The following is a 20249-nucleotide window of genomic DNA, read 5'->3' as shown; positions in this document are numbered from 1 at the left end:
GCCACATTCACTGCAAAATTGTAGTCTTGTGATTAAGAGTGAGAGTAAACCGGTTGATGTGGTGTATATGGATTTCAGCAAGGTGTTCGATAAGGTTCCCCACAGTAGGCTATTGTACAAAATGCGGAGGAATGGGATTGTGGGAGATGTAGCAGTTTGAATCAGAAATTGGCTTGCTGAAAGAAGACAAAGGGTGGTGGTTGATGGGAAATGTTCATCCTGGAGACCAGTTACTAGTGGTGTACCGCAAGGGTCAGTGTTGAGTCCACGGCTGTTCGTCATTTTTATAAATGACCTGGATGAGGGTGTAGAAGGATGGGTTAGTAAATTTGCAGACGACACTAAGGTCGGTGGAGTTGTGGATAGTGACGCAGGATGTTGTAGGTTACAGAGAGACATAGATAAGCTGCAGAGCTGGGCAGAGATGTGGCAAATGGAGTTTAATGCGGACAAGTGTGAGGTGATGTACTTTGGTAGGAGTAACCGGAATGCAAAGTACTGGGCTAATGGTAAGATTCTTAGTAGTGTAGATGAGCAGAGAGATCTCGGTGTCCATGTACACAGATCCTTGAAAGTTGCCACCCAGGTTGACAGGGCTGTTAAGAAGGCATACAGTGTTTTAGCTTTTATTAATAGAGGGATCGAGTTCCGGAACCAAGAGGTTATGGTGAAGCTGTACAAAACTCTGGTGCGGCCGCACTTGGAGTATTGTGTACAGTTCTGGTCACCGCATTATAAGAAGGATGTGGAAGCTTTGTAAAGGGTGCAGAGAAGATTTACTAGGATGTTGCCTGATATGGAGGGAAGGTCTTATGAGGAAAGGGTGAGGGACTTGAGGCTGTTTTCATTAGAGAGAAGAAGGTTGAGAGGTGACTTAATTGAGACATATAAAATAATCAGAGGGTTAGATAGGGTGGATAGGGAGAGCCTTTTTCCTTGGATGGTGACGGCGAGCACAAGGGGGCATAGCTTTAAATTGAGGGGTGAAAGATATAGGACAGATGTCAGAGGTAGTTTCTTTACTCAGAGAGTAATAAGGGTATGGAACGCTTTGCCTGCAACAGTAGTAGATTCGCCACCTTTAAGTACATTTAAGTCATCATTGGACAAGCATATGGACGTACATGGAATAGTGTAGGTTTGATGGGCTTCAGATTGGTATGACAGGTCGGCACAACATCGAGGGCCGAAGGGCCTGTACTGTGCTGTAATGTTCTATGTTCTAAAGTACAGCATGAACAAAATCTCATCTCCCTGTTTCAAAAAAGTGGATCTTCCACTGGACCTTTAAACAAAGTCCTCTTCACTCAGTCCTTTGAACATCATCAAGTGGATTTTCAGTTGCAAGTTACTTCTGGTCTTTAAGTCTTCACAATCCTTGTTTCCTCAAACAGGGGATCTGCTGTCACCATCCCCTGTTAACTATAGTACAGTCTATTTTTTCTACCTGCATGGCATCACTTATATTGTGTCTTCTCAAAAACTCTTGGTTTGTCTGGCCTGTAAGCAACAAATTCAGCTGTCTTTTTTATTGTTTAGGTGTTAAGAAACTGCATTGAGTGTAGGAGTTGAGAGGTCATGTTGTGGCTGTACAGGACATTGGTTAAGCCACTTTCGGAATACTGCATGCAATTCTGATCTCCTTGCTATGGGAAGGATGTTGTGAAACCTGAAAGAGTTCAGAAAAGGTTTATAAGGATGTTGCCAGAGTTGGAAGGTTTGAGCTGTAGGGAGAGGCTGAATAGGATGGGCCTATTTTCTGTGAAGCCTTAGAGGCTGAGGAGTGACATAAACGTTTATAAAATCATGAGGGGTATCAATAGGGTGAATAGACAGGGCCTTTAAACCAACTGAAATCTTTCCTCAGGGTAGCTGAGTGGAAAACTAGAGGGCATAGGTTTAACGTGAGAAGAGAAAGATTTAAACTGGACCTGAGAGGCAACTTCTCATGCAAAGGGTAGTGCATGTATGGAATAAGCTGCCAGAGGAGGTGGTGGAGACTAATACAATTAAAACATTTAAAAGACCTTTTGATGAGTACATGAATCGGAAGGGTTTAGAGGGATACTGGTCAAACGCTGGCAAATGGGACTAGATTAATTTAAGATATCTGCTTGGCATGGGTGAGTTGGACCAAAGGATCTCTTTCCATGCTGTACGGTTGTAAGACTATGCATCTAAATGTATCACTTTTTTGATAAGCTTCAACATGGGCTCCTTTCCCCTGGCCATTGGGTTATAGGGGCTTGACTCTGGGCAGCTTTTGTGTGAGGCCACATGACACTCTTCACTATTCAATTTTACTGTGAATTAGAGGAGATAGTTTAAAACATAACTATCTGAGAACAAACAGCAATGTTAACACTTGGTAATTGAGCCTATATATTCCATGACACAGTATTTTTTATAACAAACTAACACCAGAAATACACACACTTGTATTACATATAAGCTAAAATGGAAGTTTCTACTGGGTGCAACACCTCAACTTTGTATAGAAACATCTTATATCAGAATTATGTGCAGTGCAAGTGGATTTGAAAATTGTGCAGTCATCAGTGTATGCAAAATGTGATGATCAGAGAATGTTTCAGGTACTACCTTGGACTGTCAGGTGCAGCAATTCAAAATCATAGCGGAAAGGAATTCATTTTCACGTCCCATTGTACAAAAACAATCACTGCTCGACAGTTGCAAGTGTTTATCTTTCCCTTAATGATCTGACTTCATGGTACTTGATTGAATGTCTATGACTTGACCTCTTTATTTCTCTATTTCTATTTGCAACCTCGGTTGTAAATGGTGTTTTACAGTTACCAGTTTCAAACAGAAATATGAAGTAGGATTGAGATGCATTGGGTTTGCTTGATAAGATTCTGCAATTCCTTTTGGCAAAGTGGGTTTATCTCAGCAGCTTGTAGAAAATTCTTGTACAGAGATGCTGTTAATTCAACCAGAACAGCAGACTTCATTCCATGTCAATTTTAACATCTTGTAGGACCTAGGCAAGCTTTCCAAGTAATGAAATGGATATGAGGCCAATGGTCACAATACGTGTTGTTTACTTCTGTAGATAACAAAAACCTTAACTTGATCATGAGTCTATGTTTTGTTGTTACACCGCAGTGCAGTACATTGTCTTGAAGATTTATATTGTCTTGGTTGTGAAGTAACCAGTATATTTCCCTGAATAATACTTCCTGTGTAGGATGAGTTTGAAGCTGAGAAGAGCAAGGCACTGCAGGAACTAAGAGATATCTTTACCCAGGAACAAGACAAAACAAAACAACTGCACCATGAAGATAAGGAACTGTTGGCTGGAAAGCTCCAGCAGCACACAGAGCTAACCAAGAAGGTAAGCTTCTGGGAAATTTCTTATATGCGAAGTGTGTGGATTGTTGGGCCCCACACTGTAGGGATTTTATGATAAAGTATTTGAACAATGGTTCCTTATTCTACTCAAAATATCTGTGAATTATACTAATGGCATAAATTACTCAAAAGATGGGTTTATATAAAAGTAGAATTACTTCAAATTTGAGCCCTTTGTGTCCTTGAAAGGTACAACAGTTGACTTAACATTTCAGGTTGATGACTTTTGCACGGAAGAGGTATTACAGATAAACAGCTTATGAGAAAAAAAAGACTTGACTTTAATGCAATGGATTTCAAAATATCAGAACATCCTAAAGCTCAGTATTTCTTATTAAATTATTTTATGAGGTATCTTTTAAAGGAAATGAGCAGCCAACTTGCACATAAGTTTCGTGCAACAGTGACATAGAAAATCTGTACTGATTGTGTTAAGGGATACTTATTGGCCTTAATAAAACTCTGGTTTGAACATAGAACAATACAGCACAGGAACAAGCCCTTGAGCCCACAATGTTGTGCTGAACATGATGCCAAATTAAATTAATCCCTTCTGCCTGCCCTTTGTCCATATCCCTTAATTCCTTTCATATTCATGTGCTTATCTAAAAGTCCCTCAAACTCCCCTATGTATCTGTTTCCAACACTACCCTAAGCAGTGCGTTCCAGACTATTAACACTCTGTGTGTAAATAAAACTTGCCCCTCCCATCATCTTTGTTGGTTTGGCCTTAACTAAAGTATTTCATCTGATTAGCATCCTTTAGGAAATATGTGAGGTAATGCAGAGGTGATTTACCAGAATGGTTATAAGGATGGGCACAGGTTAGATTGGAATATCTGGGTTTGTTGTCCTTGGAGCAGCGGAGATTGGGAGATTTAAGATAGGTGAACAAAATTATGACCGGGTTAAATTGAAGTAGATGGGGAAACCTCTTCCCTTCAGCTGTGCTGATAGGACTAAGGTCATAAATTTAAATTTTTGAACAAGAGATGAGGGGGATTTGGTGGAAAAACTTCTTTATGCTGAGAGTGGTGATGATCTTGAATTCTCTACCAACCAGGGTGCTGGAGGTGAGGATTTCTAAATAAAATGGGTGGGCACTTTAAGGATACAAACTTGCAGGGATGATCAGCATCTAATGTTGAATAGTGTGTAAGTTTTGTAAGCATGAACTGGTCTGGTAGAATGATACCTTGCTTATTGAAAACAGCCAAAGGGATGTTTTATCTCAGTCTTTGGGACGAACGGCCTTTGTAGCTGGAGTCACACCAGCACTGATGATCCTGACTCTGTGAAGGATTACGTTGACAATCAATTTGGAATTGTCAGTTGGGCTAAATGGAAGATGAGGTATTGTTATTCCAGCTTGTGTTGACAGCCTCACTGGAGCACTGCAACAGGCCTGAGACAGAAATGTTGGTGTAGATATAGTGATATGTTGAAGTGACAAGCAACTGTCATTTTTACAGGCAGACTGTACATGTTCTCGAAAGTAGTTGCTCAGTCTGTGCCCGTCGCCATAATTTAGAAACCGCATTGTGAGCAGCAGGTGTAGTAGTTTAGATGGGATGAACTTCAGATAAGTTGCTACTTCACCTGGAAGTTTGTCTCGGGCCTTGGATCATGAGGAGGAAAAAAGATAAATGAGCAAGTGCTGCACCTTCTGCGAATGCATAGGAAGTTGTTATGGGGTGTGGGGAAGTGTTGGGAGTGGTTGAGGAGTGGAGCAGGATGACCTGGAGGGAATGGTCCCTGCAGAATGCTGACTGGGGAATATGCGTCTGGTGGCAGCATCCTGTTGGAGGCGACAGAAATGGCAACTTATGATCCTTTGGATGAGAGGTGGAAAGTGAGGACTAGGGAACCTATCGTTAGTGTGTGAAGGGAGGAGAGGACTGAGGGCAGAAGTGCAGGAAATTAGTCAGATTTACCAAGATCTCCATCAACCGTAGCATTGAGGGTAGTAGTGAACCCTCAGTTGGAAAAAAATTTCTGAGGCCCCCACGGAGGGTGGCATCATGAGAAAATGCAATGGAGGGAAAGAACCTGGGAGCATGGAATGAAGTCCTTGCAGGAAGCAGGGAATGAGGCTGTAGAGTCAAGTTAACTGGGAATCAGTTGGTTGCACTGCCCCTTCTCCGGCAATGGATAAGGATCCTAGAACTCCCTCCTAAATAGCACTGTGGGTGTACCTATATCATGTGGATTATAGCAGTTCAAGAAGCATCTCACAAACACAAGTAGAGCATTCTAGCAGCTGGATACTGGGAACTGGGCCACAGTACGATGCATGAATGTGATGCATTACTAATGCTAAGAGTTGTGATTGAGAAAAACTAGATCATTGGTTAGAGTCAGAACAGATTTCACAAAGGCCACAGCACATTAGAAAAGGCCATTGGTTCTCGAGGGTAGTTAGGGATGGGCAGTAAATTCTGGCTATGTCCTTTGATTTTTTTTTATAGAAGATACTTTTTAAAATCAAGACTCTTTGCAATCTGCAAGTCTGAACATCTAATTTCACTTTGCTTTATTGGCGTATCTATCATTACACTAGTTGGTAACGAAAGGATCTGTTCTGGGTCCTCTTATATTTGTGATTTTTGTAAATGTTTAGGACGAAGGAGTGGAAGGATGGATTAGTAAGTTTGTGGACGATACGAAGGTGGGTCGCGTTGTGGACAGTGTGGAGGGCTGTTCTAGGTTACAAAGGGACGTTGAAAGGATGCAGAGCTGCGCTGAGAAGTGGCAGATGGAGTTTAACCCTGAAAAGTGTAAGGTGATTCATTTTGGAAGGAAAAACTTGAAAGCAGAATACAGGGTTAACGGAAAGATTCTTGGCAGCGTGGAAGAGCAAAGGGATCTCGGGGTTCATGTCCACAGTTCCCTGAAAGCTGACACCCAAGTGGATAAAGTTGTTAAGAAGGTTTATGGTCTGTTTGCTTTCATTAATAGAAGGATTGAGTTCAAGAGCCGTGAAGTTATGCTCCAGCTATACAAAAGCCTGACTCGGCCAACATCTGAAGTATTGTAAGATAATAAAATGTGAGGCTGGATGAACACAGCAGGCCAAGCAGCATCTCAGGAGCACAAAAGCTGACGTTTCATTATCTCTGAACGAAACGTCAGCTTTTGTGCTCCTGAGATGCTGCTTGGCCTGCTGTGTTCATCCAGCCTCACATTTTATTATCTTTGAATTCTCCAGCATCTGCAGTTCCCATTATATCTGAAGTATTGTGCCCAGTTCTGGTCATCTCATTAGAGGAAAGATGTGGAAGCATTGGAAAAGGTGCAGAGGAGACTTACCAGGATGTTGCCTGGAATGGAGGGAAGGTCTTATGAGGAAGGGTTGAGAGAGCGGGCTTTAGAATGACGAAGGAGATGACTTGATAGAGGTGTACAAAATGATCAGAGGTCTGGATAGGGTAGACAACCAGAGACTTTTTACAGGGGTGGAGTAGCTATTACGAGGGGGCATAGTTTGAAACTGAGTAGAGGTAGATACAAGGGAGATGTCAGAAGTCGGTTCTTTACTGAGAGAGTAGTCGGGGCGTGGAATACATTGCCGGAGAGGGTAGTGGAGTAGGCCTCATTAGGGCCATTTAAGCGGCTATTAGATTAGGTTTGGCTGATAGTATAACGTAGGGATGGAAGTTAGATAGACCTTAAGGTTAGGGTAAAAGTTCGGCACAATTTCGTGGGCCAAAGGGCCTGTACTGTGCTGTACTGTTCTATGTTCTACTATAATTCCAATTTGAGTTGTGTCTCTATCCTATATACTTTTCCTCACCAATCTTTCTAATTTCCAAACGTGTGTTTACCTATCTTTTTTAATTTTCTCAATTTTTCCTCTAATTTTTCATTCTCTCCAAGTGCGCAAACCTGTTCTGCCTTTGCACCTAAAAATATATTTTTCAATGGACATAGGTCTCACATCTCCAATTTTCGCCTTCAAAATAACTGGGTATTATGCATTTGTATGCAGCATTGGAATTTATTGAAAGAGAGAGTTACAACTAAAGAGGAAAGCCCATGTTTAGAGAGCAATACAGTAGTAGCTTAAAAGTCAGTGGTTTAGTGGTCTGTTCTAATCCCCTGTGGCTTTTGTGAACTCTGTTCTAACTCCACTGATCATCTAGTTTGTCTCATTGACAACTCTTAGCATTACTAATGCATCGCATTCATGGACCATGCTGTGGCCCAGTTCCCAGCGTCCAGCTACTGGCATGCTCTTGTGTAAACATCATCACATACATCAAGGAGTTGAAACAAGTAAGGATTGGATAAAGACACATTGATGAATTAACTCAATATGAATCTGATTCAATTTTATAGATCAATTCATTCACCCTTAAATAATGTAATGTTGAGTTGAGAGAACTGACTTTTAATCACTTTTATTCTAAGTGATAAGTTGATTTCATTTGGCTGTGTACCATCCCTGTACAATACAATTCAAAAGCTGCCTTCAAAACTAATAAAATGCAGTATTAATTTATTCAGCCATATCTTTGTGATTTATTCAGAAGTCACATAACATCAGGTTATAGTTGAGAACAGGTTTATTTGGAATCTCACAAGCTTTTGGAGCGTAGCCCAATCACCAAGTGGAGTGAGTGACAAAGGGGCTGCGCCCTGAAAGCTGGTGCGATTTCAAATAAGTTTGTTGGATTGTAACCTGGTGTTGTGTGACTTCTGACTTTGTCCACCCCAGTCCAATACAGGCACCTCCACATCTTTGTCACTTATTGTTGAATCTTTGTTTCCTGTTTGTTTTTTCACCGAGAGTTCTTAAATCATATGAAGAAAATTTTGAAGGCAGCACAATCTCAATATTTTTAATCAACCTCTTCATGAGAGATATTATTGCTCAACACTGGAGCAAGTGGGACTTGAACCCAGGTCTTCTGGTTCAGAAGTGGGGACACTACTGCTATGACATAAAAGCCCCCAGCACAATCGATCCAGTGCGTGAAATGCTAATTCATTGCATGCACTGTGCTGAACTCCTTGGGTATTCACCACTTCTTTAACCAACAGTAAGTAAGAATTCCCCAAGTCCCTGCACTTCTGTTTCTTGTTTGCAGTATTTTGTGGGTCGATTTAGAGCTTGGCTCACTCAGCTAAATCCTGAATGCTCAATAGTCAAGTCAATTTAATAAGTTTCAATTTAAATTGCAATAAAATAGTGTAATTTGTTGTGTTGATCAAAAATCAAATGATGTGTTCCTACGTCCATTTGTTACCCATATAAACACATTTAGAGGCTGATTTGTTGCTGTTTTATGGAGGAAGTACACAAATTTTGATCCAGACTGACAGTTTTACAAAGCCAAGACACAGTTGTGTTTTAGTTTACAGTTACGTGTGGTTTCTGCCTTGACAACAGTAGTGTAAACAGGTAGTTAAACAATGCCTTTGGTACTAACTGAAACAAATTTCATGACAAGCTGTGCTATAAATGATGGTGTCAGCAAACGTTGGAAAGTTTTCTTGTAAGAATTTGCAACATTTAATGAAGTTCCATCTTTATACTTGAAGAACCAGACTCATTGGGAAATAAAAACGTTTTGAGCCTTGGGACCAGTGCAATTCAGATAATCTCTACATACAACTATGCCTGCTGCCGTCGCTAATTGGTATGTGAGGTGGGCACATCAGTTGAAGAATGTGAAAGAATTATAATTTTTGCCAGAATGAAAACTTTGTTATGAATTGATAACTGAAATTGTTTAGAACACCAACGGAAGAGACATTCTCCTCTTGGATGGATTCAAAGAGGGTTTATGGGTCTGTAATGGTCGTGTTTCCTTATAACACTGCCCAACTTCCTTATGGTTGTTACAGCTGTTTATGTTATGAAGCTAATAAATTCTGACAATGACTGGCCTCTTATCTTTAGCTTCACTGTTGCCTTTTCCTCAGCTGCAGAAAGAGCTGCAGGACAAGAACGCTGAACTGCAGACGCTACTACAGCGTCGAGACCGAGAAAATGAAGAAGGAGGCAATCTGGTTGCCATGCTGCGCTCAGACCTTGAACGATTGACATCTGAACGGTCAGTGATTTGGGGATGCAATAGGTGTGGGCTGGTGGTGATGATGAGAGAAAGATGAGCGAAAATAAAAATAGGATCGGAAATATAAGATAATTACACTTTGAGTTAAAGATTAAATATTTAGGAGACAGATATGCAAGCGTTCTGAGTCAGCATTTGTTGGCTACCTACTGATGAGCTGCTGACGACCTCTGAATGAAATGGTCCAATATTGTAAACTACTATATTGATTTAGAATTAATATTATTTCTCTATGTTAAACATCATCAGCACTGGGAGTTGTGAGTTTCTTGAAACAATGTTACAACTTGTGATTTAACATTGATGCCTGTGACCCATCCATCCTTCCCTCTCTACAAGACCCTAAGACATAGAAACAGAAATTAAGCCATTCAGCCCATTAAATTTGTTCCGCCATTTATTCATGGCAAATAAGTTTATCAACCCCATTCTCCCGCTTTCTCCCCGTAACCCTTGATCCCCTCGACAAGCAAGAACCTATCCAACTTCATCTTAAATATACTCAATGACGTGGCCTCCACAGCATTCTGTGGCAATGAATTCTATGGATTTATCATTCCCTGGCTGAAGAAGTTTCTCCTTATACCCATTCTAAAAGGTCTTCTCTTTACTCTAAGGCTGTCCACTCGGGTCCTAGTTTCTCCTACCAATGGAAACATCTGCTCAACATCCACTCTGTCCAGGCCATTAAGTATTCTGTAAGTTTCAATTAGATCTCCCCCCCTCCCCCCATTCTTATAAACGCCATCGAGTATAGACCCAGAGTCCTCAAACGTTCCTCATATATTAAGCTTTCCATTCCTGGGACCATTCTCATGAACTTCCGAAGAACCTGCTCCAGGGTCAGTACATCTTTCCTGAGATATGGGGCCCAAAAACCACACTCCTTCCTGTTTAGAGATAATGGGAACTGCAGATGCTGGAGAATCAGAGATAACAAAGTGTGGAGCTGGATGAACACAGCAGGCCAAGCAGCATCTTGGGAGCACAAAAGTTGACGTTTTGGACCTAGACCCTTCATCAGAAAAGGGGGATGGGGAGAGGGTTCTGAAATAAATAGGGAGAGAGGGGGAGGCGGATCGAAGATGGATAGAGGAGAAGATAGGTGGAGAGGAGAGTAAGGGTGGGGAGGTAGGGTGGGGATAGGTCAGTCTGGGGAGGACGGACAGGTCAAGGGGGCAGGATGAGGTTAGTAGGTAGGAAATGGAGGTGCGGCTTGAGGTGGGAGGAGGGGATAGGTGAGAGGAAGAACAGGTCAGGGAGGCGAGGACGAGCTGGGCTGGTTTTGGGATGCAGTGGGGGGAGGGGAGATTTTGAAGCTTGTGAAATCCATATTGATACCATTGGGCTGCAGGGTTCCCAAGAGGAATATGAGTTGCTGTTCCTGCAACCTTCGGGTGGCAGCATTGTGGCACTACAGGAGGCCCATGATGGACTTGTTGTCTAAGGAATGGGAGGGGGAGTTGAAATGGTTTGCGACTGGGAGGTGCAGTTGTTTATTGCGAACCGAACGTAGGTGTTCTGCTCCCCGATGCAGAGGAGGCCAGAACGGGTACAGCGGATGCAGTATACTGCATTGGCAGATGTGCAGATGAATATCTGCTTGCTGTGCAAAGTCATTTTGGGGTCTAGGATGTGGATGAGGGAGGAGGTGTGGGGGCAAGTGTAGCACTTCCTGCAGTTGCAGGGGAAAGTGCCAGGTATGGTGCGGCTGGAGGGGAGTGTGGATCGGACAAGGGAATCGCAGAGAGAGTGGCTCTCCGGAAGGCAGACAAGGATAGGGATGGGAAAAGGGTGGTGGGGTTGGATTGTAGATGGCGGAAGTGTCGGAGGATGATGTGTTGTATCTGGGGGTTGGTGGGGTGGTATGTGAGGTCTAGGGGGATTCTCTTTTGGCAGTTATTGCGTGGACAGGGTGTGAGGGATGAGTTGTGGGAAATGCAGGAGACACAGTCGAGGGCATTCTCGACCACTGCGGGGGGACCCTTGCGGTCCTTGAAGACCGAGGACATCTGGCATATGCGGGAGTGGAATGCCTCATCCTGGGATCAGATGCGGCGGAGACGAAAGAATTAGAAGTAGGGGATGGAATTTTTGCAGGAAGGTGGGTGGGTGGGTAGAGGTGTATTCTAGGTAGCTGTGGCAGTCGGTGGGCTTGAAATGGATATTAGCTTCTAGGTGGTTGCCTGAGATGGAGACTGAGAGGTCCAGGAAGGTGAGAGATGCGTTGGAGATGGTCCAGGTGAACTAGAGGTTGGAGTGGAAGGTGTTGGTGAAGTGGATGAACTGTTTGAGCTCGTCTTGGGAGCAAGAGGTGGCACCGATACAGTCATCGATGTAATGGAGGAAGAGGTGGGGTTTAGGGTAGGTACGGAAGAGGGACTGCTCCATGTAACCCACAAAGAGGCAGGAATAGCTTGGGGCCATGCGAGTACCCATGGCCAGCCCCTTTGTATGTCGGAAGTGGGACGAATCAAAAGAGACGTTGTTGAGGATGAGTTTGGCTAGGCGGATGAGGGTGTCGGTGGAGGGGGACTGGTTGGGTCTGCAGTACAGGAAGAAGCGGACGGCCTTTCGGACATCTGCATGGAGAATGCAGGTGTATAGGGACTGGATGTCCATGTTGAAAATGAGGTGTTGGGAACCGGGGAATTGGAAGTTGTGGAGGAGGTGGAGGGCATGGGTGGTGTCACAGATGTAGGTGGAGAGTTCCTAGACCAAGAGGGAGAAAATGGAGTCCAGATAGGTGGAGATGAGTTTGGTGGGGCAGGAACAAACAGAGACTTTTTATATAGGGACTGGACTCCTTCCTGTTCAAGTTGTTCTTTGGATGTTTAAATGCCAATAGATATAGAGGCAAGAGTAGGCCATTAAACCCACCAAGCCTGCTCCACATTCAATAAGATCATGGTTGATTAGATATTTCTCAATTCCACTTTCCTGCCTTTTCCGTATAAGGCTTAATTCCCTTACTGATTAAAGATCTGTCTTTCCCAACTTTGTCACAAAGAATTCCTTGGTCTCACTACCCTCAAAGAGAAGAAATTTGTCCTGGTATCGCTCCAAAATGGGAAACCACATATGTTTTAGTTTTGGACCCTGGATTCAAGATATCATAAAAAACACCAGATAAAGAAAATTCTGATTTCTGTCATTCACATAGTAGGACCTTCTTGTGTTAATCGTAAAACTGTAATTGAAGAATTATGATCATGAAAGCCCAGGCAAGTAATTTGCTTATAAGGTAAATGTTAGCAAAACCTTTTGTTTACCCTAATGAGTACTAAATTTATATGAAATTTAAAACAATTGTAACAGTTAATACTGCAGGGGAGGAAGAGTACTGATTGGTTCGTGAGTTGTTGCTGGCTGAGATATGGCCATGATGGGTTCACTCGTCTCCTGGGCGATTATAGAACGCACGAGGCTTGAACATATTTCATTTCATTTGCAGCAAATAGATTCCTGACCATGAACAAATATTGTTGCTAGCAAGTGCACATGAGCCATGTTCCAAGCTCAATTAATTATCTTTTATTGGTCATGAATATAGCTATATCCTGAGTTGTTCAATTGGGGCTGCCCAATCAATAACGATTACTGATTGTGTCAAAGAGCATGCTCCATCCAATTTAGCAGAAAGATTGTACACAACCAATTGGGCTGGTGAAATCTGAAATAAAATACTTCCTACTGTTAAATGTGATTCCACAGAATTGGACAGAATCCCTTCAATACCTGCTGGTAAATAATAGACAATAGGTGCAGTAGTAGGCCATTCGGCCCTTCGAGCCAGCACCACCATTCATTATGATCATGGCTGATCATCCACAATCAGTACCCTGTTCCTGCCTTATCCCCATAACCCTTGATCCACTATCTTTAAGAGCTCTATCCATCTCTTTCTTGAAACTATCCAGAGACTTGGCCTCCACTGCCTTCTGGGGCAGAGCATTCCATATATCCACCACTCTCTGGGTGAAGACGTTTCTCCTCAAATCTGTTCTAAATGGCCTCCCCCTTATTTTTAAACTGTGTCCTCTGGTTCTGGACTCACCCATCAACGGAAACAAGCTTCCTGCCTCCAGGGTGTCCAATTCTTTAATTATCTTATACGTCTCAATCAGATCCCCTCTCATCCTCCTAATGCGATTAGACATGAGTTAGGAAGCATGGACTGGGAGCAGTTGTTCCATGGTAAGGGAACTATAGACATGTGGAGACGGTTTAAGGAACAGTTGTTGGGAGTGATGAGTAAATATGTCCCTCTGAGACAGGCAAGAAGGCGTAAGATTAAGGAACCTTGGATAACGAGAGCGGTGGAGCTTCTAGTGAAAAGGAAGAAGGTAGCTTACATAAGGTGGAGGAAGCTAGGGTCAAGTTCAGCTAGAGAGGATTACATGCAGGCAAGGAAGGAGCTCAAAAATGGTCTGAGGAGAGCCAGGAGGGGGCACGAAGGAATCCGGGAAAACACAAAGGCATTTTACACTTACGTGAGGAATAAGAGAATGATCAAAGAAAGAGTAGGGCCGATCAGGGATAGCATAGGGAACTTGTGTGTGGAGCCTGAGGAGGTAGGGGTAGCCCTAAATGAGTTTTTTGCTTCTGTCTTTACGAAAGAAACGAACTTTGAAGTGAATGAAACCTTTGAAGAGCAGGTGTGCATGCTGGAATGGATAGAGATAGACGAAGCCGATGTGCTGAAAATTTTGTCAAACATTAAGATTGACAAGTCGCCAGGCCCGGATCAGATTTGTCCTCGGCTGCTTTGGGAAGCGAGAAATGCAATTGCTTCGCCACTTGCGAAGATCTTTGCATCCTCGCTCTCCACTGGAGTCGTACCTGAGGACTGGAGAGAGGCAAATGTAATTCCTCCCTTCAAGAAAGGAAATAGGGAAATCCCCGGCAATTATAGACCGGTAAGTCTCACGTCTGTCGTCTGCAAGGTGTTAGAAAGGATTCTGAGGGATAAGATTTATGACCATCTGGAAGAGCATGGCTTGATCAAATACAGTCAACACGGCTTTGTGAGGGGTAGGTCATGCCTTACAAACCTTATCGAGTTTTTTGAGGATGTGACTAGAAAGGTTGATGAGGGTCGAGCTGTGGATGTGGTGTATATGGACTTCAGTAAGGCATTTGATAAGGTTCCCCATGGTAGGCTCATTCAGAAGGTCAGGAGGAATGGGATACAGGGGAACTTAGCTGCTTGGATACAGAATTGGCTGGTCAACAGAAGACAGCGAGTGGTAGTAGAAGGAAAATATTCTGCCTGGAAGTCAGTGGTGAGTGGAGTTCCACAGGGCTCTGTCCTTGGGCCTCTACTGTTTGTAATTTTTATTAATGACTTGGATGAGGGAATTGAAGGATGGGTCAGCAAGTTTGCAGACAACACAAAGGTCGGAGGTGTCGTTGACAGTGTATAGGGCTGTTGTAGGCTGCAGCGGGACATTGACAGGATGCAGAGACGGGCTGAGAGGTGGCAGATGGAGTTCAACCTGGATAAATGTGAGGTGATGCATATTGGAAGGTCGAATTTGAAAGCTGAGTACAGGATTAAGGATAGGATTCTTGGCAGCGTGGAGGAACAGAGGGATCTTGGTGTGCAGATACATAGATCCCTTAAAATGGCCACCCAAGTGGACAGGGTTGTTAAGAAAGCATATGGTGTTTTGGCTTTCATTAACAGGGGGATTGAGTTTAAGAGTCATGAGATCTTGTTGCAGCTCTATAAAACTTTGGTTAGACCGCACTTGGAATACTGCGTCCAGTTCTGGGCGCCCTATTATAGGAAAGATGTGGATGCTTTGGAGAGGGTTCAGAGGAGGTTTACCAGGATGCTGCCTGGACTGGAGGGCTTATCTTATGAAGAGAGGTTGACTGAGCTCGGTCTCTTTTCATTGGAGAAAAGGAGGAGGAGAGGGGACCTAATTGAGGTATACAAGATAATGAGAGGCATAGATAGAGTTGATAGCCAGAGACTATTTCCCAGGGCAGAAATGGCTAGCACGAGGGGTCATAGTTTTAAGCTGGTTGGTGGAAAGTATAGAGGGGATGTCAGAGGCAGGTTCTTTACGCAGAGAGTTGTGAGAGCATGGAATGCGTTGCCAGCAGCAGTTGTGGAAGCAAGGTCATTGGGGTCATTTAAGAGACTACTGGACATGTATATGGTCACAGAAATTTGAGGGTGCATACATGAGGATCAATGGTCGGCACAACATTGTGGGCTGAAGGGCCTGTTCTGTGCTGTACTGTTCTATGTTCTATGTTCTATGTTCTAAACGCAAGTGTATACAAGCCCAGTCGCTCCAATCTTTCGACATATGATAGTCCCGCCATTCTGGGAATTGACCTTGTGAACTTACACTGCACTCCCTCAATAGCCAGAATGTCCTTCCTCAAATTTGGAGACCAAAACTGCACACAGTACTCCAGTTGCAGCCTCACTCGGGCCCTGTACAGCTGCAGAAGGACCTCTTTGCTCCTCTACTCAATTCCTCTTGTTATGAAGGCCAGCATGCCATTAGCTTTCTTCACTGCCTGCTGTACCTGCATGCTTGCTTTCATTGACTGATGTACGAGAACACCCAGATCTCGTTGAACTTCCCCTTTACCTAACATGACTCCATTTAGATAGTAATCTGCCTTCCTGTTCTTGCCAAAGTGGATAACCACACATTTATCCACATTAAACTGCATCTGCCATGCATCCGCCCACTCACCTAGCCTGTCCAAGTCACCCTGTATTCTCATAACATCTTCCTCACATTTCACCCTGCCACCCAGCTTTGTGTCATCAGCAAATTTGCTAATATTACTTTTAATGCCTTCATCTATATCATTAATGTATATTATAAATAGCTGCAGTCCCAGTACCGAACCTTGTCGAACCCCACTGGTCACCGCCTGCCATTCCAAAAGGGACCCGTTTATCATTACTCTTTGCTTCCTGTCAGCCAGCCAATTTTCAATCCAAGCCAGTATTTTGCCCCCAATACCATGTGCTCTAATTTTGCTCACTAATCTCCTATGTGGGACTTTATCAAAGGCTTTCTGAAAGTCCAGGTATACTACATCCACTGGCTCTCCCTTGTCCATCTTCGTAGTTACATCCTCAAAAAATTCCAGAAGATTAGTCAAGCACGATTTCCGCTTCGTAAATCCATGCTGACTCTGACCTATCCTGTTACTGCTATCCAAATGATTCGTAATTTCATCTTTTATAATTGACTCCAGCATCTTTCCCACCACTGACGTCAGGCTAACCGGTCTATAATTCCCCGTTTTCTCGTTCCCTCCTTTCTTGAAAAGTGGGGCAACATTAGCCACCCCCCAATCTGCAGCAATTGATCCTGAATCTATAGAATATTGGAAAGTAATTACCAATGCGTCCACGATTTCTAGAGCCACTTCCTTAAGCGCCCTAGGATGCAGACCATCAGGTCCCGGGGGACTTATCAGCCTTCAGGCCTATCCAACACCATTTCCTGCCTAATATAAAATCCCTTCAGTTCATCCATTACGCTAAGTCCTTCAGCCACTATCATATCTGGGAGATTGCTTGTGTTTTCCCTAGTGAAGACAGATCCAAAGTGCCTATTCAACTCTTCTGCCATTTCCTTGTTCCCCATAATAAATTCACCCGTTTCTGTCTTCAAGGGCCCAATTTTAGTCTTAACCATTTTTTTTCTTTTCACACCTAAAAAAACTTTTACTATCTTCCTTTATATTTTTGGCCAGTTTGCCTTCGTGCCTCGTTTTTTTCTCCACGTATTGCCTTTTTAGTTATCCTCTGTTGCTCTTTAAAAGTTCCCCAGTCCTCCGGCTTCCTGCTCATCTTTGCTATGTTATACTTGTTTTTTATCTTTATATATTCCTTAATTTCCCTCGTCAGCCACGGCCACCCCTGCCTCCCCTTCGGATCTTTCTTCCTCTTTGGAATGAATTGATCCTGCATCTTCTGCATTATATCCAAAAATACCTGCCATTGTTGTTCCACTGCCATCCCTGATAGGGTACTGAACCATTGAACTTTGGCCAGCTCCTCGCTCATAGCTCCTTTGCTCAACTGCAATACTGACACTTCCGATTCTCCCTTCTCCCTCTCAAATTGCAGGTTAAAACTGATCATATTATGGTCACTACCTCCTAATGGCTCCTTTACTTCGAGGTCCCTGATAAATAGATTGAGTTGACAGGATTGGGGTTAGCTCTGTTACACAGTTCTGAGTCTAATATGAACTGTTACCCATTCAGTCACTCTTGCCTGGAACATTTAATTTGTTTAGTGTGGAGTAATTATGACGGTTAATGTTGAATTAACTTCAGGTGAAGTATTCATGAGACAAACAAAACAGATCACTAGATCAATTTATTGGTGTGGGTATGTTATTAGTTTGAATAACTAATTTGTGTTTCTTTCCCCCATTCAGAAAAAACTCGGAGCATTCCCACGAGCAATTGCTGAAGCTCTTTGCAGAAGTGGTGAGAGTGATATTTTCTTCAGAAGATATGATCAGTCGGCAAATAGCGCTCTTCCTGGATGGAAACAAGCTAGATCATGGAGGAATAATGAGCAAATCAGCTCTGGAAGCTGGAGGTCAACCTCCATGGATGAAAGCTGAACCCCTGCTGGAACATGACAAAAGTATGCTCAAGCTGTAATTGTAAATTCAATTCTAGTTAATTATTTCATATTTCCTTCCCCCAAAAATATACTGCTTCTGTAGCTGAAAGAGAAGCCAAGCAAACTTTACTTCTTGATGACTCCTTTGGCCCTTGAGCCAAATTACTGAGTTCTTAGTTATAGTTGCACTGGAGCTGATGTTTGCAAGCAGTTTTCTAGTATAAAAGTTAATGTAAGGTCCAAGAGAAACAAAGGGTCATAATTGTACCAAAATCAAGTTGCGATTATTATGTAGCACTAAATTGGAATACATTTTGGGTAGAACTTTTAGCTGGTTGGTTAATATGACTTTGCAGAGATTCTTCAGAATTCAAATCTACTGTCATGTTCTTTCAAGTTTCACAAATGCTTGCAGTTATCGGCGATTCGCAAACTGTTCCGATGAATTGACCTCTTTGTCAGGAAGACCTAAAAGAATTTTGGGGATATTTTAGCTATGTATAATTTTCTAACCTGGAGAATAATTTCATCCATTCAGTATGAATATTTTACAAGCTTTGGATCTGTAAGCAAGTCCAACTGAGATGATTGATCTATTTGGTTTATACCTATGCACAAAATTTTCATACTGTTCCTAATAAATAGTGCTTCTCTGCTATTTGTTTTTAGTGAAGCTCTGAACTAGACCACCAGCAGTTTTTCTTAAGGCATGTATGTCAAGTCGTTGTGAAATATCAATGTTTAATGTATCTCACGTCTTTAACGTTTATATAGTTTATAAATAATTTTATCCCAAATAATTGTTTACTTAAGATACATTTATAAATAGACCAATATTAAGTCTTTTTCTGACGAAATAGCTGGAACCTTTCCACCAACTACTTTATTCTCTTTGTTTAAAAGGTGACTTGAGCATAACTCAGGAAAGTGTTATCATTACTGAAGACAACAGCTTCTGGTCAGCACTGACTGATGAAAGGCTGGAACTTTCCCAGTGGCTATCAGAAAGTATGTTCACTGGGCCTGACATGGGGCCTGAAAATGAGGAGCTGATACTGAGCACTTGCATTCGATTGCAGGTTGCTGTCGGCAAGTTACTGGAGTTAATCACTGAGTCAACAAGACAAGTAAGTATTGTTTAAAGAACAGAGTAAACTCAAGAGTACTAGAAAGGGCAGCAGTCAGTTCAGGAGTTCCCTGTGGCTAGCTTCCTCTCTAATAAGCAAACTGTTTTTGATGCTGTTGGGGTTGGTCGTTGGGGATGGTCACCAACCAGGGGACGGCAACAGCAGCAGCCAAAGCAGTGGCACCACTGTTGTACACCACCTGTACATCAGGGAGGGTCATCCATACAAAGTGCAAGATGGTCATTTGGCCCATCAAGTCTACACTGAGCATCCGGCAGCATCCCACCCAGACTTTACTTGGGCCACATTTGGAATATTGTATACAGTTCTGGTAGATATACCACGAGAAGAATATGGATGCTTTGGAGAGGGCACACAAAAAGGTTTACCTGGATGTTGCCTGGTTTGGAGGGTATTAGCTATGAGGAGAAATTGGACTCTGCTTGTTTCCACTTAAATATTGAAGGTTGGGTGCGACCTGATAGAAGTTTATAAATGATAGGCATGGATGGAATGGATAGTCAGAGTCTTTTTCCCAGTGTAGATATGTCAGTTACTAGGAGACATAGGTTTAAGGTAAAGGGGGAAAATTCAAAGGGAATGTGAGAGGCAAGTTTTATTTTTACACAGACGGTGGTAAAATCGCATGTGCTGCCAGAGGAGGTGGTGGAGGCGGATACAGTAGCAGCATTTAAGAGGCAGTAGAGGAACGCAGACTACATAGAGGCAAAGGTTTTTAGGTTAGAAAAGTGTCATGTGTTGACACAGGGTCAGTGGGCAGAAGAGCCTGTTCTTGTGCTGTACTGTTCTTAATTTTTTTTGTCCTTTGGAGTTTTTGCTTAGTTCTGTTTCTTTCATATTTTCCATCTGCTGCGTTGATTTAATGGGGGACACTCTATGGTTGAGATATTGGCTTTCTCTCAGAGCACAATTAAAGAAACATTGTTTTGTGCAGATCCAGATTCATTTAGGTTGTTGCCATGTTTGAAATGATACAATTGGCAAGGAAATCACACTTTTTTCCCCTGAATTCCAGGAAATGCT

General features: G+C 42.8%; 1 protein-coding gene across 6 annotated transcripts in view; it reads left to right on the top strand.

Annotated features, from left to right (window-relative positions):
• Window positions 1-20249, top strand: part of pcnt (pericentrin) — a 323443-nt gene that overhangs the window by 139471 nt on the left and 163723 nt on the right. For all 6 annotated transcript variants that reach the window (XM_048534231.2, XM_059647013.1, XM_048534228.2 and 3 more), the window contains 4 exons: window positions 3209-3355; window positions 9301-9431; window positions 17885-18099; window positions 18982-19205. In XM_048534231.2, coding sequence (XP_048390188.2) covers window positions 3209-3355; window positions 9301-9431; window positions 17885-18099; window positions 18982-19205 — 717 coding nt within the window. The remainder of the gene's footprint in view (window positions 1-3208; window positions 3356-9300; window positions 9432-17884; window positions 18100-18981; window positions 19206-20249) is intronic.

This window comes from Stegostoma tigrinum, chromosome 7 (assembly GCF_030684315.1).
Source record: "Stegostoma tigrinum isolate sSteTig4 chromosome 7, sSteTig4.hap1, whole genome shotgun sequence".
Classification (NCBI taxonomy): Eukaryota; Metazoa; Chordata; class Chondrichthyes; order Orectolobiformes; family Stegostomatidae; genus Stegostoma; species Stegostoma tigrinum.
Note: the sequence above shows the minus strand (reverse complement) of the source record. Positions and strands in the feature narration are given on the sequence as shown.